We start from the raw sequence: 23,536 nt of genomic DNA on the forward strand, positions 1-23,536 counted from the left end.
AATAACACTGAACACATGTTGCAAACTCCCTGTAACACCACAAGTAATAATAACTATAGTCCATGCTCGAAAAGGGCGTAGGACGAAGCGAGGGACTTTTCTGGCCCCGCCCCCTTTTTTATTCATTATCAGTCGAATGGAAACAAAACTTTCAAAACAAAACAAAAGTGGGGGGGGGGAGAAGGACCAACGCATAGAAACCAAAATAAACAACAAATGAGTGAGCTGCGTGATCATCGACACAACACAGATAGACAGACAGACAGAAAGGCGAGCGCAGTAGAGTGGACCACATTACCCACAATCCCACGCGACTGCTCCGTCAGCGTTCCGTCAGATGTTTTCCTCCTCTCACGTGCTAAAGCCGACCCCCCCACGAGGGGGGGGGGGCTGCACAAAGGAAGATGGCAGACGAGGAGGACTCGGGTCCCGAGACAGCCGCCGCCAGTCCCGCGGAGAGCCCTCACACTGCGCGGCCTCACTTCGTCTCCTTCTCCGAGAGCGTCCAGCCGGCCGTGGGCATGATGAGCCAGCTGCTGAGCCAGCCCGCCTCGCTGAAGTTCGACAAGAACATCAAGCAGGCCTTCTACAACACCGGCGCGATGATCTTCGTGGCCATCTGCTGCGGGGCCGCCGTGCTGGTCTACTTCATCCTGGAGGCCTTCCTCCGCCCGCTGCTGTGGGCGGTGCTGTGCGGCACCTTCCTCCACCCGTTCAAGCACTCCCTGGCCCGCCTGGGTCGGAGCTGGCTCTGCGGCCTGCAGGACACCGGGACGCCCATCGTGGTGGGTACGCTGCTGGTTCCCGTGTGGTGCGCCAACCACGGGCTGGAGGCTCTGGGCAGGCTGGTGCTGCAGAGGCTGACGGTGCTGCTGGTGATCGGGGCGGGCACGCCCCTCCTCTACTTCCTGTACTTGTTCTGGAGCGTCATCGGCATGCAGGTGATCCTCGGCCACGTCTGTGCGGTCATCGGGGCCGTGCTGGACTGCTTCCGCGCCGTGTGGGTGAGTGGAGGCGGCGGCGGGGGACGGGGGGGGGTAGACCGTAGGGGGGTTACGCGCTGGGATCCTGTGCGGGTTGCGGTCGGTTTGTTGTGGTGGGAGGAGGAGGAGGAGGTGGAGGAGGTGGCAGCCACAGCCCTCTGCACTGTTTACAAACTGAGAGCTCAGGGTAAAACAACACAGCCTTATATGATCATGTGTTATATAGCAACCCTACACTTACTGTACGTTTGACTGTGCTGTGAATGCATTTTGTGACAATATTCAGTCACTTTATACACCATAAACTTCATGAGCCTAAATCCAAAAAAACACATGGGAGCGATACAGTTATGTGTAAAGAAGAGATGCTCTTATCCATCCATCCATCCATCCATCCATTCTCCAAACCCCTTATCCTACCGAGGGTGGCGGGATGCTGCAGCCTATCCCAGCAGTCACTGGGCGGCAGGCGGGGGGGGGGGGGGCACACCCTGGACAGGCTGCCAGGCCAGCACACACGCTCCTATCCGTTTAGCACATCTAATAAGAGCATGCTACTGAAAGAGCAACTAGCTATTCCAGCAGTGGTCATTTAGAGGCTGTTTACACCTGGTATTAACACGTGTCCTGGGTGATCCGGTCACAAGTGGACAGCTCCCAAGTACAGGTGGGGTGTGCACCCAATACGTCCGCAGTGCGTCTCGAGATCCGATAGCTCTGGCCACGTTCGAAGGTGGTCTGGGACACATTTGTCCACATCGCATTTGAGGCGTAAATGCGCATTTGTCCCTTGTTATCCAAAGGAATTGAATCGAGTGCAACTGGACTTGGTATATAGTTGCACTCGTTAGTTGCAGTTGCAGTTGCACTCGATTCAATTCCTTTGGATAACCATGACCTGGATGAATGAGAACATTCACAGACATTTGTCCCAGGCCACAACATTGAGGGACCGCCTAGTCAACTGACGTCCTCTCTGTCAGATGACTAGGCGGTCACCAAAGCCTCCTCTGGCCCAGATAGTAAAACTGCTGTGGTCCGGACCCGTCCCACACCCACCGACACTTTCATCCGGCCCACATACCGCGTGGAATGATGGCACTTGGGCGGCCCGCTCCTGCTTGCCAGATCTGGGCCAGAACCAAGCCATAGCAGTGCCGGCCGCATGTGCCACATATTTGCCAAAGGTGGCCCGTATTTGTTTTCTTATATTTGGGCCTTAATCACCATTCACCACACGGGGCCACTTCAGGGTCACATCCAGATCACATGTTGCCGAGAGCACCGCGCCTCTGCCAAAAAAGGTCCACATTTGATTTGGCATATTTGGGCCATATTTGCTACATGTGGGCCACTTCAGGCTCACATCCATTTTGTCAGGGCCAGAAGAAGGCCATCACAGTGCCGCATCACTGCCTGAAGTGGCCCACATCCGGATACTGTCCTGGGGGGGGGGTTAGTTTAGCTTTTTTGTTTACCTCGTCTCTAATTTCTGACACACCTCAGACCCACAACTGTGGAAGACCCCCCACCTGCTTGCACAGTCGAGTTCAAGTTCATTTATCCACCGCAGCCTGAACCGGCGTGATCGGGTCGAGCCCGACAGGGGTTCAGGTTGGGCGTTACAAACTCTAGCGTTCAGACATTTACATTTCCCCACATAATGAATTTTAAGAATGAGTTTCAACTTTTGCTGTGTGTTTTGAACACAGAGTGAAAGGAGGCAAACGACGGGAGCCCGACGCTCCCGATTCACCCAGCTCATTTTCCTCGCCGGATTATTCGTCTCCCCAATGGCGCCGCATGCGTCTGCTGCGTCCACGCCGTTGTAATGACGTGAAACCGTTTACCCACCCCAGACTGTTTATCACATGCAATACATCAGCTGAGGGGTCTGAAGGCTTTCAGACCAATCTGCATCATCATCGTCGTCGTCGTCAGGATAATAACGTTTATTTACACAGCGCCTTTTAAAAACCGGTTGTGCTTCACAACAAAGTGGAGTGGAAATAAAAGAGAAGAAGTGCCGTCGGGCTACGGGAGGATTTATTTAATTTCTTTAGGAGCACGTCAAATTCCGGCTGTTTCGAACCACAACGTCCCTGACTCTGTTTCTGTTGAGACCTCTCAAATAATGGGGTAAATACTTTGTAATAAAAATATATAAATTGCATAATATATATTTAAGCTCAAGGTGTACATCTTCTTGAGGATGGATGGATGGGTGGATGAACGGACGGGGTTTTTTGGAGGATGTTTTTTTTTTAAATAATTGACCTTTAATAATTAATTAACCTAATAATAATGATGATAATTGACCTTTATGTGCTTGCCCTGTGATGGCCTGGCGGCCCGTCCAGGGTGTCCCCCCCACCTGCCGCCCAATGACTGCTGGTATAGAGCAGGATAAGCGGTTTGGATAACTTCAACTTTCAACTTTATTTCACACAAAAATGAAAAAAAAAATAATTTATACATATATAATACAACAACATGGTGTGAAAAGGGTCACCCCAAGGAAGCTCCGCAGAGCTCACGGGCGGGGGGGCCCATACTTTAAGCAGAGTAATTTACATAAACGGTAACAGAAAAATAGAAGAAATAAAACCTACAAAGAAAATAAAGATACATCTATAGTCCTAGCCCTGTAATTAGCAAGTTTTTAGTCTGCTTTTTAAAGACATGTAAGGATGGTGACATTTTCACAAATCGTCCCCTGACTCGTTCCACACCTCTGCGGACCTTTACATGCCACACCAGGGCTCCGGCGTCCAAGCCTGCACCACTTGGCCCGCTGTAAGGTCCTTATTCCTGGTGCCGGATGCATGCGGGGAGGGGGGCAGATTTGAATGAGGTCACACAGTCTGTCACTGACCCCACAGATAACCTGGTGCATCAGACAAGCGTTATGAAAATCATCACATTCAGCAAGCCTTAAGAGACCACAGCTGTGGAAAAGAGGGTCCGTGGGAACACAGACCCCAGACCACGGTTTCTTTTGCAGAATCTGTTGGTGTTTCGAGATGACCGGGGAAAGGGTTGCACCAAATAGCATTGCAGTAATTGATATGGGGCTCGGATAAAGACTTGTACGAAGTAAGAAGTGCTACGCGTGGGAGAAAAGGTCTTTTCTTAAAAAACAGACCCAACGTAACGGGTGGACGGACGGAGTTCGACAGTAATAACTTACGGACGTGAAACGCGTCATGCTAATTGACGGCGCATTAAAACGAGGCTCAAGTGAGCGAGGATGTCCGTCCATCCATCCATCCATTATCCGAACCACTTGTCCTGCTCTCAGGGTCGCGGGGATGCTGGAGCCTATCCCAGCAGTCGTTGGGCGGCAGGCGGGGGAGACACCCTGGACAGGCCGCCGGGCCCCGTTTCGTTAAATGCCTGTTGCTTTGACTCCTCGCTCCTTGTGTTTCTCTACGTGTTTATTTACGTGATTGTGCCACGGGGAGGGTTCGAGATGAAGGCGGACATGATTATAGGCAATTAACACAGGCTTTACTTAATAATGTCTTCCATTGGTTCATTCATACGGGCTAAACCACACCCCCCCTACCACAGCGATGTACGTGTTCATTTGCATAAGGGTGGGGAAGGGAGATCCGATCACTAGTGGTCACTTGAGATGCATGTGGAGACGCGTGCTAATGTCAGGTGGGAACTGTCGTACTGACAGCTGTCCGCTTGTGGTCAGGTCACCCAAGACGCATGTTAATGCCCGCTGTGGACAGCCTCTTGGGGGTATGATGTAAGGGAGAAGTCCCAACGCAGCCAAGTGCAAGGACGCCGTCGTGCAGATCTCGACTATGGCTGCAGAAGATAGTAGATTTCTTTGTACATGCTACTGCTCCTCCATTACGGTATATCATGTAGCGTCATTAGCCCAGAGGGGACGAGAAGGGGGGCAGGGTAGTTTTCCATATGGTTGGTTTTTGTTGATTTGCTGAGCAGGGGGGGGATGGTGAGCCATCCCTAATGAGTCAACCCAGACATAATTCAAACTGTGTTGATAATGTACTTAACGCTCACGCATACTGAATTTCTACAAGTGAACCACATGAAACCGGTCCTTGATGAACTCCAACTCATGCGATCCATGAATTTATTGGAATAATCCTTATCGCCTACATCGGGGAAGATCATTTCCTGGAAACTAAGTCACTGATCAATGCGCTGTATTATTCCTAATTCACCCCGGGGTTGGAGTGGGTTCTAGGCACCGTCATGCTCCGGGAAGTAGCTAATCACATTTAAATGCCCCATCTCAGATTTTCTGCTCTCTCCAAACGCACTAGACTGAAGCACGGCACATGTCTATAAATAAATAAGAGGGCGATATGGACCCTCACAAAGGGACACAGACATTTTGTGTGAAACATAACTGCAAAGGCTGTGGGGATGAACAGAGCTGATCCCAGGTTGGTTATATCCCAGTACACATTTCAGTTACCAAGCAGCTGCTAAGCTGTCTTACTATATATATATATATATATATATATATATATATATATATATATATATATATATATATATATATATATAAAATATACACTGATCAGCCAAAACATTAAAACCACTGACAGGTAAGTGAATAACATTGATTGTCTCATTACGATGGCAGCTGTGAAGGGGTGGGATATGTTAGGCAGCAGGTGGACAGTCGGTTCTTGAAGTTGATGTGTTGGAAGCAGGAAAAACGGGCAAGCGTGAGGATCTGAGCGACTTTGACAAGGGCCAAATTGTGATGGCTCGATGACTGGGTCAGAGCATCTCCCAAACGGCAGGTCTTGTGGGGTGTTCCCAGGATGCAGTGGTCAGTACCTACCAAAAGTGGTCCATGGTAGGACAACCGGTGAACCGGCGACAGGGTCATGGGCACGTGGGAAGCGAAGGCTAGCCCGTCTGGTCCGATCCCACAGAAGAGCTACTGTAGCTCAAATTGCTGAAAAGGTTAATGCTGGCTATGACAGACAGGTGTCAGAGTGCACAGTGCATCTCAGCTTGCTGGGTATGGGGCTGCGTAGCGGCAGGACCAGTCCGAGTGCCCACAATGACCCCTGTCCACCACCGAAAGTGCCTATAATGGGCACTTGAGCGTCAGAACTGGACCATGGAGCGGAGGAAGAAGGCGGCCCGGTCTGACTAATCACGTGTTCTTTTACATCATGTGGACTGCCGGGTGCGTGTGCGTCATTTACCTGGGGAAGAAATGGCAGCAGGATGCACTGTGGGAAGAAGGCAAGCCGGCGGAGGCAGTGTGATGCTCTGGGCAATATTCTGCTGGGAAATCCTGGGTCCGGCCATTCAGGGGCCTCTTTCAGCAGGATAATACGCCCTGCCACTCTGCACACGTTGTTCAGCAATGGTTTGAGGAACACGAGGAAGAGCTCAAGGTGTTGCCTTGGCCTCCAAATTCCCCTAGATCTCAATCTGAGCGAGCATCTGTGGGACGGTGCTGGAAAAAAACCAGTCCGATCCATGGAGGCCCCACCTCACAACTTACCGGACTTAAAGGATCTACTGCTAACGTCTTGGTGCCAGATACCAGAGGACACCTTCAGAGGTCTTGTGGAGTTCAGGACTCAGCGGGTCAGAGCCGTTTTGGCAGCACGAGGGGGGCATACACAATATTAGGCAGGTGGTTTTAATGTTTTGGCTGATCGGTGTATATAGATATATGTGTTAAAACAGCTGGCGGCTGATGTCTGTTAGTCTTCCTGTCGACTGAATAGAAGACAGAATGCCCCCCCCCTTACTGTGCTGTACTGAATGACATTCACTGCTTTCTTACTCGGTCACCCCTTCTCTCTCTCTCTCTCCCTCTCTCTCTCTCCAGGTGTGTACTGCGGTGGTGGGCTACATGTTAGCAGTAGTCTTTAAGTGGAGCCCCAGCACCGAGCGCTACCTGAGGGTTCTGTCTGTTCCTGTCTGGGCAGTCCTGCTCTTCTACCTGGGTGAGGTGGAGCGGGGGGGGGGGTGTGCCGCTGCTGCAGGCGATGGGCTGGGAGAGGTGCATGGCAAAATTTCTGTTTTTATCTAGACCGGTTTTTTAAACCCCTTGCAGGGTTTCTTGTAATCCTCTCAAAACCACTGAAGCAGATACCGGAAAGCTCCGAGGGTGAATATGGTGTTCTGAAGGCCAGGATATAAAAAGACTCGCTTTGTTACTTGTGTTAAGACACTGTCCAAAGGTCCACCTGTCCTCCCTCTCTCTCTCTCTCTCTCTCTCTCTCCCTCTCCCTCTCTCTCCCGCCCCCCCTTCTTCTGAGTTGTTTGGAACCATGAGGCAGTTTCCAGTATTTATAGAAGCCGGTGGTGTGCCAAGAGGAGGCGCTAACCTTCAACTCTGAAATGTTAAATGTGACTTAAAGCTATAAAAAAAAAATCTGGGATGACAGCTCGAGAAGGTGGCAAGGTGTGCTGAGGGGAGCTGTGGGTTGCTGACTGGTGTGAGGTCATCGCAGAAACTGAAATATGTTTGACCCCAAACTCTCTCCCTTTACCTTATTCAAGTGTCTCTGACCGGATCATGGAGGGTGCCCATATTTGTGGTTGTGGTGATACTTCTCATCGTGGGCGCCCAGCAGAAACCACCTGTACCGGGCAAAGGTGAGCATGTGAGGACATAGACAAACAGATACACTGATCGCAGGGAACCTCCTCTCACCTTCCGCCAGCCATTTCTAAATACGGCAGGGAGAGTTGACAGCCTGAAGAGGGACTAGGTCGAGTTCGCCAGGGTAACCTAACCGAATCCTGCCAGCGTGGGTGGTGAAATACAACAAGTGGTCTTTTTTTCTCTCTCGCTTTGTTCCCAGTGCCTTTCCACTCACAAAGCACTTGACTTCAGTTATGTTCTGCCTTAATATCCTCAGCCCAGCGTCACGTTATAAGATGCCCAAGATGGCCTGCCAGCAGCAACATACAAAGGATAAAGCCTCGCCCTCACCTACTTATATGCTCGCTCACTTGCACACAAACTTGCCATTACTGTCTCCTGCTCTGTTTCCCCACCTCCTTTAAATGCCTCCCTTACCGCTCCCTTTAAGTAGAGTACTTTTCTTCGCTCACTCTTGTCGTTGCTCTCTGCAGGAGAGCTGTCCGGGCAGGTTTTATCGTTTGCCGCCAACACTATCTACATGGCCATCTCCTGCAGCAACCTGCGGCTGAAAAGTGAGCACGGTGAAACCTCCTCTACAGGTGAGACGGCTCACCCCTCCTTCCTCGGGCCTCACTTTATCTCCCAGTATAACATTAACCCGATCCCAACTCCCCTTCATGCACCAGTATCCTGAGCCGCACACCCACATATACACAAGTGCACAAGTGCACAAGTGCACTAGCTCTAATCAGGATTTGCTGTTCACCTGCTACACAGACACGCTATGCTAACCATACACATACGCAGCCATGTTTATCACGACTACTGAATGTGCCCACTTTCTTTCTTTCTTTCTTTCTTTCTTTCTTTCTTTCTTTCTTTCTTTCACTCTTTCTTTCCATATTTCCCATCAAGATGGTGTGAACGCCGTGGGCCCCGGGCCCGTCCCCATCACCCCCGGCTTTCCACAGAGCTCTCGTCCTTTGCCGGCTGGCCTTTTTAAGAAAGAGAGGACAGCCCAGAGGGCCAGTGATATCTACTTTGTCCTGCTGGTCTGGGCCATAGTACTGGTTCAGGTCTGGCTCAACCTGTGGATCCTGCAACTACTCCCTATTCCCGTGGCTGGTAACATACTTGTGCGCGAGCACACACACACACACACACACACACACACACGACCATGCACACTTTGCCACCAATAACCTAATTTGCAACAGTCGCGCCGCACTGAATGAGTTCCTGCATCTTTTAGTTTGGGTGACGAAGAAGATGGTGGTCCATTTTGGCGTGAAGGGCTTCGCTGAGCGAACACTTGTCTCGTGGTGGGAGGTGCTTCAGAAGTTTGGACGTGAGAGACAGGAGGCCTTGTTGCCTGGACCGATCAAAGGCCTCGCTCAGTTCCTGCTCCGCATCGATACCAAGGTAAGAGGGTCTCCGCAGTCCCCCGGCCTCTATTTTGGTACTTCCTCATGTGCACATACACTCTTCCTTACACTGGCATGTCCTTTTAGTGTTCACACGTTTTCACTCTCCACACGTGAGGTTCCGATTTGCCAACTAGGCCAGCAGTCTGCTGTCTTCTCTGGTCAATGAACGCTGCAGGTGAGGTGACCCAAGGACCACTGAGGCTTTATCTGCGAGAAAAACTCACACAAATCCTTACTGCCGCTTACTTTCAGTCAAAATATTTCATCGTTTCACTGATAAGTCTTGTTACGATGTGATTTGTTTACTTTTCTGGGATGTGTGTGATTATGACCTAGTCTAATTATGTGTTTGTTATTACGATTTACATCCCACCGTATAGCCAGTCCAAACTCCCCGTTCGCCCTGCATCCAATGAGAATGTGCCTGTGCCTTTCCACTTCCTGATTCCTCTGTTGCCTGCGTCTGGCCCTGGGGTCGTACCCTTGTCGCAGGGGTACAGTTTGATGATTGCTACACAGATCTTTCCAGTAATAATCCCCAATGTCTCTTTGTCTCCTCCCCAAGCTCTGGCATTGGCTTAACAAGCAGGTAATAATCTGGAGGAGCCGGAGCACTGAAAGAAAGAGGGACAGCGATATATTCATATATATATATATATATATATATATATATATATATATATAGAGTGAAAGAGAGAGATTGGGGCAGCATCAAGACAGTGTGTGCGTGTCTGAGTGTGTTAACAAGAATAAGGACATAATGTGCGTATGTGGACATGTACGAGGAAGAGACAAAAAGACTGTGTGTGTGTGTGTGTGTGTGTGTGTGTGTGTAAATGTAGCTGTGAGCGCACTTTGTAGTAGCTTGGAATGATGCTAAAACCCATCCACTGTCATCACCCTCTCATCCTGTGTCTCACTGTCCCTCGTTCCCCTCACTGACCTCACTCGCTTCCTGCTTCCTGCTTCTGTCCTTCTGAGGCTATGGTGGGTGTAGGGGAGGAAGCTCATTGGCTCCTCGGCCCCCTCCTTAGCTTTCCCTGCTGTGATCTGATTGGCAGGTGGGCTGCATAGTGTGTGAGCTGCATGGAGGGTTGGCTGATGTGTGCAGGGGAAGAGTACCCCCACCCCTTGTCGAGGGGGTTGGGGAAGATGGGAGGGGGGGCAGTGTTTCCCATACCGTTTATAGTGATGGATAAGCCCAAAGCTATTTAATACAATTTTAATTGGTACTTTTTTTCGACGGCGTTGGGTCTGGGCCTTCAGCCCTTGTCTTTACAAAGAGACAGGATCTCACTGGACCAACTTTCTTGGTATATATAAAATGTCGGCTAGTTTGAGTGTGTGTAAGGGGGGAACATTGCCTTCATCCCCTCCTGGAAGACGTAACGGGTTGACTGGGGAGGGTTATGACCATGTAGGTAATTAGAGGGAGTCCTGTAATGGCTGTAAATTTCATGTTAGCTTACCAAGTACAACGCCTTTCCCTGACAAGTGAGGCAATATTCATGTAGATGAAAAAATATCCTCCAAATTGTTGAGGTATTGTGGGGTATCACGGACACAGTAGTGCACTGCAGTAGCTGCAGGGTGCATAGAATCTGTTGCGTAGATCACCCCCGAGTATCCTGTACTGTGGGACTGTATCTCATTACTCGTGGCTCGAGATACCCTGTCACCGGTACAGGCTGCTGTGTCACGCCACCGCCGGCGCAGGGTCCGACCATTAGCAGACAGCTCCATGTAGGAGAGGTGTCTACTAACTAAACCCCAGTGCTGCTGATTCAAGTAACCGTTTTAACGCATTGCTTTTTAAAAATTTTTTTTATCTCGGAACACAAACTTAAACACACACATACACACGCAGAATCACAACGCTCATGCCATTTAGAAGTGGGCTGTAAGTCAGCTGTTAAAGTGATGTGTGGAGCATTGAGAAACCTGGGTTTAGTGTGAGAATTATACCACGGACGAGTGTCCTTCAAATACTTATGAATCATTATTGATAGACTGAAGAGTCGCAGATGCACGAGGGCACAAAGACCAAACCGGAAGTGGTGTTGGCGGGCCAGTAGGGGGCAGTCTTCCCTCTGGTCCTAATAAAAACGACAAATATCAAAATCCCAACGCCCCGGTGCGGTGAGGGGGACACTGCTGTAGGAGACGCCGTCCTCCGGATGAGACGTTACACCGAGGCCCTGACTCACTGTGGTCGTTAAAGATCCCGCGGCACTTGTCGTAAAGAGCAGGGGGGTCCCCGGTGTCCTGGCAAAATTCCCAACCTGGCTCCCTCCACCTGGCCACCGCATCATCCCCCCCCATGTAATTGGCTCAATGATCCCTCCCTCTCCACCTCAAGCTGATGTGTGGTGAGCGTTCTGGCGCAAAATGGCTGCCGTGCATCACCCAGGTGGTGCTACACATTGGTGGTGGTTGAAGTGAGTCACCCCCCTTCAATGTGAAGCGCTTTGGGTGTCTAGAAGAGCGCGATATAAATGTAATGATTATTATTATTTAAACTTAACGGGTTTGTTTTCATACATGCCATATTGCGTGGGGGGGGGGGGGTCCCAGCTGTTGGTCCATTATGTATGCTATCTTGTTGTCCAATGGGGCCCAAGACTGCAGCTGTAGACTTAGACCCAAAATGGCTTCCTCAGAAGGGCACAGGTTTCTCCATGTGACCAACCACTGTGTTGACGAGCTGTTCCGAACGGTACTGACTAGATGTCTGCGTCTGTTTTGTCACTTCCCTTTTTTTCCACACATTTCTGTCTCTTCTACTTGTCCCTCTCCTTCGTACTGTCTCTATTTGTCCAGATGATAGTGTGGCTGGAGCGATCCCTGGACAAGCTCATCAGTATCTTCATCATCTTCCTGCTGGTCACAGGGACCCTGCTCATGGCTCTACTGCTCACTGCTATGGTATCGTCGTCCCTTTGCACTCACCGTAGTTCCCTCTGCCAAATCACCGCACTGCCGTCGGATGGTTGCTGACACTGTCTCAAATAACAGAGCCACTTTCTGTCCATCCCTCCACACTTGCCGTCTCCAGGTTCACCACGAGAGCGTCCACATCATCGATGTCACCAGCAACCTCATCAACGAGACGGTGTCCAACCATCCGGAGTGGGCCAGGTATGACCGTCCATACATTTCCTTCATTAGAGGACTGCATCGCCTCGCTTGCACCCATCTCCTGTACTGTCTGTCTCACTCGGAGACAGATTTTGAAATCAGGATGTCTCTCCTAATAAGTTTCTGAAGTTTGTTCTCTCTCTCACTCTACCTCCTTTCCTTCTCCTTTAGTTGGCTCCCAGAGGCCCGGGTCATCCAAAAGGCTGTAAACTCAGCTGCTACCAATGTCTACCAGCATGGGAGAGAGTGGATAACACAAAAGGTGGGCTAGAGAGGCGCCTCTATTCAGTTCTCTGTGGTCGTTTTCGCCATGTTTCCGAGTTTTGAGGATGCAGTCGCCTCGGGTGGAAAAAAAAAAACAGACGTTGATTGACAGATTATGTGATCAGGAGTAACGGAAATCGATTTTTCCAAGTTGCTCCAGTGGAGTTCTTGACAAATCTTGGCGAGAAGTGTCGATCTTGTTCTCTTGTGTTATATTCTTGAGTCTGATTTTTCTTTTCTTTTTTCGTGTTTACCTTTTCCAGCATGATGAAAGAGAGAACCAGTTGACATCCCTTTTTTTTAAAAAGTGTACAGAGACACAGAATCTGGGCTTCGGTAGCGTGTTGTCTCATGCATTAAATCTTTATTTCTGCTTCTGTGTGTGCAGCTCCATAAGATGTTGGGAGACAAGGTCAACCACACGGCGGTCATTGAAAAGCAGGTTTTGGAACTGTGGGACAGATTGTACCACTCCTGGTTTGTTAAGGTAACTGAATGGAGGTCTTTCCAGTAGACCGCTGGACAGTGGCGTGTATGGGACTCATCGTATCCTCATATGTCACACCTGGTGTTTCTTATTTTAGCACAAATGCACCAACACGACACAAAAATGCGGAACATGGGGGCGTCCGGGTAGTGCAGTTGCCTACCAACATAGGGATCGCCGGTTCGAATCCCCGTGTTACCTCCGGCTTGGTCAGGCGTCCCTATAGACACAACTGCCGAATATGGGTATGTGACCTGGTCGCTGCACTAGCGCCTCCTCTGGTCAATCAGGGTGCCTGTTCGGGGGGGAGGGGTAACTGGGGGGAATAGCGTGATCCTCCCATGCGCTAAAATCCCCCTGGCGAAACGCCTCACTGTCAGGTGAAAAGAAGCGGCTGGCGACTCCACATGTACGGGAGGAGGCGTGTGGTAGTCTGCAGCCCTCCCCGGATCGGCAGAGGGGGCGGAGCAGCGACCGGGACGGCTCGGAAGAGTGGGGTAATTGGACAGGTACAATTGGGGAGAAAAAAAAAAGGGGGGGGGGATGGGAAGAGGGCGGGAAAAAGAGGCTTATGAACATGGCCTCAGACACTAAACAGTAAAAAGAGAGAGAGATGAAAGTTGTAAAACAGAAATAAACTGGAATTTATTTTTTCCCCATCTAAGTAAACCAACACGTCTCTGTCATGTATGTCTTCCAGAACGTTACCCACTCCGGGCGCCATCGAGGCCACAAGATGTCGCCTCATCGGCAGAACAGCTGGCTCGTGGACATCCTGGACTGGCAGGACATTGCCTCCTTCGTACAGGAGAACATCGAGACCCTGCTGTCGGTACGTGTGAGTGCGTTAAAACGCCGTACGTGAGCTCTCCTGAACGCCACTCACATCTTGTACACATGACACCGACTCTGAGGAAGACGGGCTGTAAGGCTCAGTGGGAGGACACGCCAGAGCTCCGACGCATTGTGCGTGATTTAGTAACAAAACCAAGTCAGAGGACAGGCCCTGTTGCCCATGCGAGTCCAGTTCTTCGGTGCTGTAGGAAGAAGCTTCATGTCTTATTAGACCCCAGTGAGCAATTTGGGCCCATCCGGTCAGAGACTGGTGAAGGAGAGAGCGTTTCACACACCAACTGAAGACTCATCATTGATTGGTGAATTCAAATGTCAATTACAAAGCATTGACCGCATGTTCGGGCACCATCCCCCAACTCCAACTGGGCCAATGAGGTGACACCTGCTCTAAGGTGTCCCCTCATGGTTTAACCTGAACTTCACAATAGTTTAGACATCAAAACTTTTCTTGTTGTTTGAATATTGTTTAAATGTAATTGTATTTGGGGGCGTCCGGGTAGCGTAGCGGTCTATTCCGTTGCCTACCAACACGGGGATCGCCGGTTCGAATCCCCGCATTACCTCTGGCTTGGTCGGCCGTCCCTGCAGACACAATTGGCTGTGTCTGCAGGTGAGAAGCCGGATGTGGATACGTATGTGTCCTGGTTGCTGCACTAGCGCCTCCTCTGGTCAGTCAGGGGAGGGGGAACTGGGGGGAATAGCGTGATCCTCCCACGCAGCTGCGTCCCCCCTGGTGAAACTCCTCACTGTCAGGTGAGAAGAAGCGGCTGGCGACTCCACATGTATCGGGGGAGGCATGTGGTAGTCGGCAGCCCTCGCCGGATCGGCAGAGGGGGTGGAGCAGCAACCGGAAGAGTGGGGTAATTGGCCGGATACAATTGGGGAGAAAAAGGGGGGGCCACGACGGGGGGTCTACTTAGTAGCAAACAGGATGCAGAATTATTTGCCAGCTTTTTTGAGACGTCTTGCTCGTGTGGTGTGTCTGTGACTCCAGTCTGTCTGGCCTCCTGGCCAACGCTCAATGTATGTTTCTTTTTTTTTGCCACCAACAGATCCTGGAGTCTCTGTGGGTGGTGATGAGCCGGAACGTTGGCCTGCTCTTTTCCACGGCGACCACGCTCTTCACCGTCCTGTTCCACGGCGGCACTGCCTTGCTCAACTTTGCCCTGAGTCTGGTACGTAACCTGCGACCACTCGACAACGCCCGACTCAACAAGCGACGGGACTCTTCCCCAGGGTCCTCCCCGCAGCGCCCGCACGTACCAGAATGCATTGCGCGGAAGCCTCCGCGCTAGTGTTGTGGGACGCCATTGGAAGTGTAGCTTAGCCGAGAGAAAGAGGATGTGTTTTTTGAACGGCGTATTAAGATTAGAGCAGTGTTTCTCAACCCGGTCCTCAAGGAACCCCTATCCTGCAGATTTTCTTTGTAACCCTGCATAGGTAGCCCCGCTTGTACTTACTCGACCAATCATCTCGCAGCGCTTAATTATGCAAGGTGGGCAACATCTGACAAAATTCATTGCTGATTGGTTGAATAACTACAAACAGGTAACCTATTCAGGGTTGCAAAGAAAATATGCAGGACAGGGGGTCCTCGAGGACTGGGTTGAGAAACACTGGATTAGAGTATTAGAAACCCTGCCAGGCTGTAGTTCCTCTGTCCACCAGCAGATGTCGCCATGCGTCACTTGGCAGACGGAGAAAAACTGTTTCACTGCCGCCCCAGAGATGCAGAAATGATCGGGAATAACTGCGGGTTGTTTTCCATCTGCTGTCCCTGTCGCAGATAGGGAGAGATGAGGTGGAAACCCGGCGAATTTTCCCTTTAACTTGAGAAACCGCCTGATCGGAATAATTGTAGGTTAAACTGCTGCCTTCAATGCTCCAGCAATAAAGCTTCAAAAATAACATTTGTTTAAATGTAAGTCTTCAGGATTGCCCCCCCCCTTTTTTGTCTCCCCAATTGTACCTGTCCAATTACCCCACTCTTCCGAGCCGTCCCGGTCGCTGCTCCGCCCCCTCTGCCGATCCGGGGAGGGCTGCGGACTACCACATGCCTCCTCCCATACATGTGGAGTCGCCAGCCGCTTCTTTTCCCCTGACAGTGAGGAGTTTCACCAGGGGGACGTAGCTTGTAGGACGATCACGCTGTTCCCCCCAGTTTCCCCTCTCCCCTGAATAGACGCCCCGACTGACCAGAGGAGGCGCTAGTGCAGCGACCAGGACACATACCCACATCCAGCTTCCCACCCGCAGACAGCTGATTGTGTCTGTAGGGACGGCCGACCAAACCGGAGGTAACACGGGGATTCGAACCGCCGATCCCCGTGTTGGTAGGCAAGGGAGTGGACCGCTACGCTACCCAGATGCCCGGGATTGTTGTTTTAATCACGTAGCTAGCTGACTTGAACAACTCCATAACAAGAAAATTTCAAATCAAGTCAGTTTTATTTGTATAGCTCAATATCACTAATTACACATTTGCCTCATGGGGCTTTACAGCAACACAGCATCCTGTCCTTAGCCCCTCGCATCGGATAAGGAACAACTCCCTAAAAAAAAACCCAACCTTAAACAGGGAGAAACCTCAGGGAGAGCGACAGAGGAGGGATCTCTGCTGCTTATGTTTCCTCCAGTGTTCAGTCGCAGTACTCTCTAAGTTAAACAATATCGCCTTTTTGTCCCCTTGCAACTTCCTGTGTGAGTGAAGGTGATCTTCCTGACCACCCTGTTCTACCTGCTGAGCTCCAGTGGAGAATACTACAAACCCGTCAAATGGGTCATCAGCCTGACGCCCCTCTCTCAGCCCGGACCCTCCTCCAATATCATCGGCCAGTCTGTGGAGGAGGCCATCAGGTATCGGTTTCAGCAAAGCTTGTGTAGTGTCAACTTGAGCCTGAAACGAGTGTTGCCGAGTGCTCACTTTTCATGTGTGTTTCTCTTAAAGAGGCGTCTTTGATGCCTCGCTGAAAATGGCCGTCTTCTATGGCCTCTATACCTGGCTCACGCACACCATCTTTGGCATCAACATCGTCTTCATCCCTTCTGGTGAGTTGCTGTGTTCGTGGCCGCTCACGTCCTCCGTATGGCAGGACCGACGGCGGCCGCGCCGTTTACTTTACATTTTACACGGCGGTGCAACTGTTGTCCCGGTGCTGCTACTGGGGATGTCATCAAATATTGACATATCCAATAGCCATCGGCGCATTATTATATCTTTAAAATCTTGAGACGTCAGGCGTCCGGGTAGCGTAGCGGTCTATTCCGTGGCCTACCAACACGGGGATCGCCGGTTCGAATCCCCGTGTTACATCCGGCTTGGCTGGGCGTCCCTACAGACACAGTTGGTCGTGTCTGCGGGTGAGAAGCCGGATGTGGGTATGTGTCCTGGTCGCTGCACTAGCGCCTCCTCTGGTCACCTGTTCGGGAGGGGGGGGACTGGGGGGGAATAGCGGCTGGTGACTCCACATGTATGGGAGGAGGCACGTGGTAGTCTGCAGCCCTCCCCGGATCGGCGGGGGGGGTGGAGCCAGCGACCGGGACGGCTCGGAAGAGTGGGGTAATTGGCCGAGTACAGTTGGGGAGAAAAAGGGGGGAGGAGTCTTGAGACATTGATGTATCCAAATGCCAATAAAACAAAATATTTTGATGCCCTCTTGTTTCTATTGGTTTGCTTCTGTAACGCAGTGCATTTGGCGCCCACGCAGGCGAAGTCTCGCCCCGTCGCCACCCTGCACGCGTGTTCGACTTGTTTTCTTGATATAGAAACGAAACAAACGGCGCAAAGTGAGGCAAAAACGTCACCCAGACGCCCGGTTTATTTCAGTAACACGTTTGCATTACATCCGATTTGGTCGCCATTCTTACCCGGCTTGTGAGGAGTCGTTGTCATCTCACTGTCGTCCATTTAACAAGTTTATAAGCCGGACTACACTTTTTTTTTAAGTGTGCCGACATATATCGATGATCTCTGGGAAATTTTTCCGATTACACCGGTCTACGAAAATATAGTTTTGTTTTTTCTTGCGTGGACTTTGGAAACTGTTTTTGGCTACTTTTGGGCTGCTGGATCCAAATCTGAGCTCAGATTTGCTCCGTCACATCAAGTCTTTGTGCTACCTGTGTGCTCCTTATTCAGGATTTTACAGAAGTTGACCATCTAGTCCGGCAATCTTGGTGGGGATAAAAATGACCCCTACTCATTTCCTAAGTAATTTATTTATTCATTGTAATCATTTTTGCATCTATCGATCTTCTAATGCGACAGTGTTTTGTTTTTTTTAACTTCCAGTGTAAAATTGCCGTTTTCTCAAAAATAATGATCCTTCATAGTCCAAAAACCTGATGTGTTAGGCAAAAGCTAATGCCGGATTTGGATTCAGCACCCAAAAGTCAGCTAGCATCCGTTGAAAAACCCCCATGCAAGAAAAACTGTGTTGACCAGTGTTATTGATTCTTGAATGCGAGGCCGGCGACGAGCCTAGTTGCTCCCATTTATTGCCCTTTGCCACTAAAAGGGGGTAGGTGACCTTCCTTATAACGCATTTTAACTCGTCGTAGTGACTCGGTGTTCGGAAGCTGCACGTAAACCTACCGAGGTCACGCTGCGATTTGATACTAGCATGTTCCTCGACGGTGAAACCAGCTCGTTGACCTTTGTTGGTTGGCGAGCATGACAGTAGCTGCAGAGTCGTGCATGTCAATGCACGTTACCGAGTCATTTATGAATCAGCGCTTGATTAGTGCAGCGGTCCCTCTGACTTCCTCTCGCCCTCAACAAAATTCTGTAGATGTTGTACGTGTAACATAGGGAAAACGTGTGTGTCAATGCTTTTCTGTCTTGTTGGGAAGCGTTGGCTGCCATCCTGGGTGCCGTGCCGTTCCTGGGGACCTACTGGGCAGCGGTGCCGGCCATGTGCGATCTGTGGTTGGCACAAGGAGAAGGCGTCAAAGCCCTGCTGCTGCTGGTCTGCCATCTGCTCCCGACCTACTTCGTGGACACGGCCATATACTCCGACATCTCTGGGTATGTGTGTGTGTGTGTGTGTGAGACGCTGTTGCGTTGTCAGCTCGAGAGTGTGTGTTTGTGTTTGTGTGTGTACATGGTAGCGTGGTGGTCTATTCCGGGATCTCCGGTTCGAATCCCCGTGTTACCGCCGGCTTGGCCGTGTGTCCCTTCAGACACAATTGGCCGTGTCTGCGGGTGGGAAGCCAGATGTGGGCACATGTCCTGGTCGCTGCACTAGCGCCTCCTCTGGTCGGTCGGGGCGCCTGTTCAGGCAGGGAGGGGGAATAGCGTGATCCCCCCACGCGCTACGTCCCCCTGGTGAAACTCCTCACTGTCAGGTGAAAAGAAGCGGCTGGCGACTCCACGTGTGTGGGAGGAGGCATGTGGTAGTCTGCAGCCCTCCCCGGATCGGCAGAGGGGGCGGAGCAGCGACCGGGACGGCTCGGAAGAGTGGGGCGATTGGCCGGATACAATTGGGGAGAAAAGGGGGGTGGTCCAAAAAATTGTGTGTGTGTGTGTGTGTGTGTGATGCGTATCCACCCTCAGGAGAGAGATGTGAGTTCTGCAGCTCTCCGTGTGTCAATATGTGTGCGTTTGGCAAACACGTTTTAATGTCTCTCTCGGTTTAGATGTACTTGTTAGCAGGGAGCACGTGAGCCTGGCTGCTAACCTAATATGGGTCTGAGCCGGTTATCCCGTTACCCTGAATCCTTCTCAGTCACCGATATGATGGACAGTGAGCTGATCACCGGCTTAGTTACAGTAGCCTACTTGTTCCCCTGCAGTGTTCAAAATGTGCTCCTACGTCACGAGCACTGAACAGTTCGGTCCTTTGCATAGAATTAGCTGGTAAAGGCTCACACCTGGGGGGGGGGGGCGCAGCGGGCAGCACGGTCGCCTCACAGCAAGAAGGTCCGGGGTTCGAGCCCCGGGGTTGTCCAACCTTGGGGGTCGTCCTCTGTGTGGAGTTTGCATGTTCCCCCCGTGTCTGTGTGGGTTTCCTCCGGGGGCTCCGGTTTCCTCCCACAGTCCAAAGACATGAAGGTCAGGTGACTCGGCCGTACTACATTGTCCCTAGGTGTGAATGCATGTGTGTGTGTGTGTATGTGTGTGTGTGTGTGTGGGCCCTGTGATAGACTGGTGGCCTGTCCAGGGTGTCTCCCCGCCTGCCGCCCAATGACTGCTGGGATAGGCTCCAACATCCCCGTGACCCTGAGAGCAGGATAAGCGGTTTGGATAATGGATGGATGGATAATGGATGGATGGATGGATGGATGGATGGATAATGGATGGATGGATGGATGGATGGATAATGGATGGATGGATGGATGGATAATGGATGGATGGATGGATGGATGGATAATGGATGGATGGATGGATGGATGGATGGATGGATGGATGGATGGATGGATGGATGGATGGATAATGGATGGATGGATGGATGGATGGATGGATAATGGATGGATGGATGTCTCAGTCATTTTCATAAACAGGCTGTGTGATCTGTCTGAGGTAGACCTGACCGACAGCCGGCATGACATTGTTCCACCCAAGCAGTATTTGGAAAACCCGATGCTGTCTGAACCCTTTTAAAGTGATGATATATTTCAGATGAAGCATTTACAGTAATAAGTACACACAGAGTTTTAGATGTGGAGCAGTGATGTCATGAAGGCCAAGTAAGTGAGGATTTGGTGAGTGTGCATTCGGTAGCCTGAAGCCATGTGTCCGTTGGGGACCTGTAAAGAGAGCCCGGCAATGTGAGGGCTCCACCTCTTCTTTGTTTCTTAATGTGAATTTATTTCAGCTTTAGCTGAATCGTACTGCTCATAAATGGCCGTTCTTGTTCCACCAACCGAAAAAAAATTGAGGCTCTAAAACAAATTTTAATGCTTTTGTATGCGTATATGTATTCTACTGTTTTTTTAAAAAAATTTTATCATCAAAAATACAGATCATTCTACACCTCTTCTATATATATGTACACCAATGTATACATAACCCATTAACATTGAACATAGAGAAATATGGCACGATACAGCACATCTTAAACCCATAAGAGAAATAATAGCAGCCACTGCGCTTTTGGAAATTCCTCCAACACACCGACCCCCCCCCCCCCACTAAATCAAAGCAAACAAACTATTAAAACACAGACGAGACAAAAACTAGTGAGCTAACCTGCAGGGTGTTAGCACAGCTCGGCTGTTTTAATCTTTTGGTATGTCTTTGTGCTGGTCTGTTTTCCCCTCCGGCTGCCAGAGGTGGGCACCCCTATCTGACCGGTCTAGCCGTGGCAGGAGGAGCGTACTATCTGGGTCTGGAAGGAGCCATCATCGGGCCCATCCTGCTCTGCATCTTGGTGGTTGCTGCCAATATCTACAGTGCCATGCTGATGAGCCCCAGTTCTGCCTTGCCCACACCTGTACAGCCCACCTGGTCTGTCCACCCCGGCAGGTACATATGACTCCTACAACGTGTAGACTTGTCCCGGTGTCGTTGTCATATTTTAATACTGTTGATAAGCCGTTTTATCATCTTTCGAGTGTTGCCCCGCCATATTGTGCATAACAAATCCTCTGCGTCTTGTTGCAGAATGCATGAGATGCAACTTGGAAGTTTGAGCACATGTCCGCACGTCTGGAGCTGTAGTTGAGCCAAGTGTTCGTTTCAGTTCGATGAAGCCGAGCACATCACGTCCCTGCGGTGACGGCGGCTCTTTTACTCCGCTTACGATTACCGAGTAGCTTGCAAGACGTGTTTTTGCGGGTGTTTGTTTCGCTTCACATACTTGCCAAACGTCAGTGCTGAGCAAAAATGTGCACCTTAATTTTTAATTTTGTAATTACAAAATACCAACCGTGGCGCTGTGGTACAGTACGCCGCCGGGACAACGGCCAGCCGTGACGGGACTAGTTAGTGCTCATTCACGTAGAAAGCATGCATGCAGAATCCAGTGATGCTCCGAGCGCTCCTCCTCACTCTGCTGCCTGTCTCTCTCAGGTCTTTTGTGGACTCCACTCCTGTGCTGCAGAAGGACAAGGACAGTGAATGAAAGAAAACGAGGGGCGAATCTCCCAGATTCCTATTGGCTGATTCCTGAGAGGAAGGGGGGGTGGGGGTGGGGGTTTCAGAACTCTCCTAAATTCCTCCCAATACTGTCCAACCCCTACAGGGTTGGCCCTGACCAAGAGGTGGTGGGTTCAATGTAAGACCATGAAATTACAAATACGTGCATACATTCAGAGGCCAAGCTGTGTTCCATGAGATGTGGACCAACGACTCTTCAAAGCCTTAAGATTTGAAATGGCAGAGACAATTGTGGTTCTCACATAGTTGCACATAACCCAGGTGCCTGTGCTGATGTGCAAATGTTGAGAAAAGCCTAAATTTATCATTCTGCATATCGTAATCAGCGGTTCATGTTAAAACCGTATGCGTTGGTCATATTAAGACAATAATTCCCTGATCTGGTCCCAGCAGGCCTTGCCTGTCACTAAACGGCACAGCTGTGCAGTATCTGTACTTGCTCTCTTCATCCTCTTGGAGACTAAAGATGATTTTTGTAGCAAAAGTTGGCGGATACGACGACAAAGTGAACTCTTGTTCCGCTTTTATTTTTTTAAGCCTGGCTGTGAATAAGGGGGTTTGTTCAAAAGTGGTCTCCCCCCTCCCCCCCCACCCCCGTTTTACTTAATGCTCATTTTATTTTACACAACTAATTCAATTTGCAGTGTTAGCTCATGAACAACAGTTTACTCTCCAAAGCTGGTTCTCCTAGACCAGGATTTGCTACCATTGTTGTTTGTCCTGTCACGTTTTAAAGGGTCATTCCGGTATTTTTTTTAAACCTGGGACCTATTTTTCCATCGTTTGGGATCTAAATGACTTAATAGGGGCAAAATAAATGTTGGAAGTGGTCCAGTATTGAGCGAGAACGCTTCAGCCGGCGGCCGCCAGACAGGCTGCGACGTAATGGTTTGGGGGGGCAAGTGTGCGTTTCGTAGTGCGTCCACGAAAAGCGCTCGTTTTTGCCACTGACAGGCTCAGCTTGATATTATGAGTGGCTGACAACATTATGGAAGAGACAGACCTTCTTCAATATGGTTCGCTTCGTCTGGTCTCTGTTCTTGCATCCCTTTTGCCGCTGCTACTGTGTGCACGCCGGGGCGCGGCGTCGGATATTCACAAAAGAAGAAGTCACGCCGAATCTTATCAGAGCTGACCATTTGTTTGAGGTAGCGTGGCGGGGGGCGGCGTAAGGACGGGTCTTCGTTACACCAGTATTGTGGGATCTCTGCCTCGTGTCTCAGGCCGCGCTACCTCAAACGAATGGCCAGCTCTGATAAGATTCGGCGTGACTTCTTCTTTTGTAAATATCCGACGCCGCGCCCCGGCGTGCACAAGGCAGAAGTGGTAAAAGGGATGTGACGGCAGAGACCAGAGGACGCAAACGAACCGTAGAGAAAAAGGTCTATCTCCGTAGGGATCCTTTCCATGATGTTGTCACACTCTTATAATAACGGTCAATCAATCAAGTTGCATTTTTTTTATAGCGCTAGCTGCAACAGCCACTCAGAGCACTTTACAATTAATTAATTAATTCATACACACACATGACCTGTCAGTGGGAAAAGCAAGCACTTTCATTGGCCATATTTCGACAAGTGCATTTGCCCCCAGTGATTACATCACATCCTGTTTTGCAGCTGCCGGCTGAAGCGTTTTTTGTGGCATTTTCCACCTTTATTTGCTAGCGAT

At 50.3% G+C, this 23,536-nt stretch overlaps 1 protein-coding gene across 1 annotated transcript; it reads left to right on the forward strand.

Annotated features, from left to right (window-relative positions):
• Nucleotides 1–137: 137 nt before the first annotated feature.
• tmem245 (transmembrane protein 245) lies at nucleotides 138–22,950 on the forward strand. Its single transcript, XM_056286288.1, has 17 exons — nucleotides 138–1,004; nucleotides 6,832–6,949; nucleotides 7,509–7,604; nucleotides 8,088–8,195; nucleotides 8,512–8,721; nucleotides 8,849–9,018; nucleotides 11,844–11,948; nucleotides 12,079–12,161; nucleotides 12,333–12,423; nucleotides 12,814–12,912; nucleotides 13,613–13,744; nucleotides 14,820–14,942; nucleotides 16,478–16,623; nucleotides 16,715–16,815; nucleotides 18,619–18,793; nucleotides 21,038–21,232; nucleotides 21,779–22,950. The coding sequence occupies exons 1-17, from the start codon at nucleotides 405–407 to the stop codon at nucleotides 21,828–21,830; spliced, it is 2,604 nt and encodes an 867-aa protein (XP_056142263.1). The 5' UTR covers nucleotides 138–404; the 3' UTR covers nucleotides 21,831–22,950.
• The last annotated feature ends 586 nt before the right edge of the window (nucleotides 22,951–23,536 follow it).

Source organism: Lampris incognitus, chromosome 9 (assembly GCF_029633865.1).
Source record: "Lampris incognitus isolate fLamInc1 chromosome 9, fLamInc1.hap2, whole genome shotgun sequence".
Taxonomy (NCBI): Eukaryota; Metazoa; Chordata; class Actinopteri; order Lampriformes; family Lampridae; genus Lampris; species Lampris incognitus.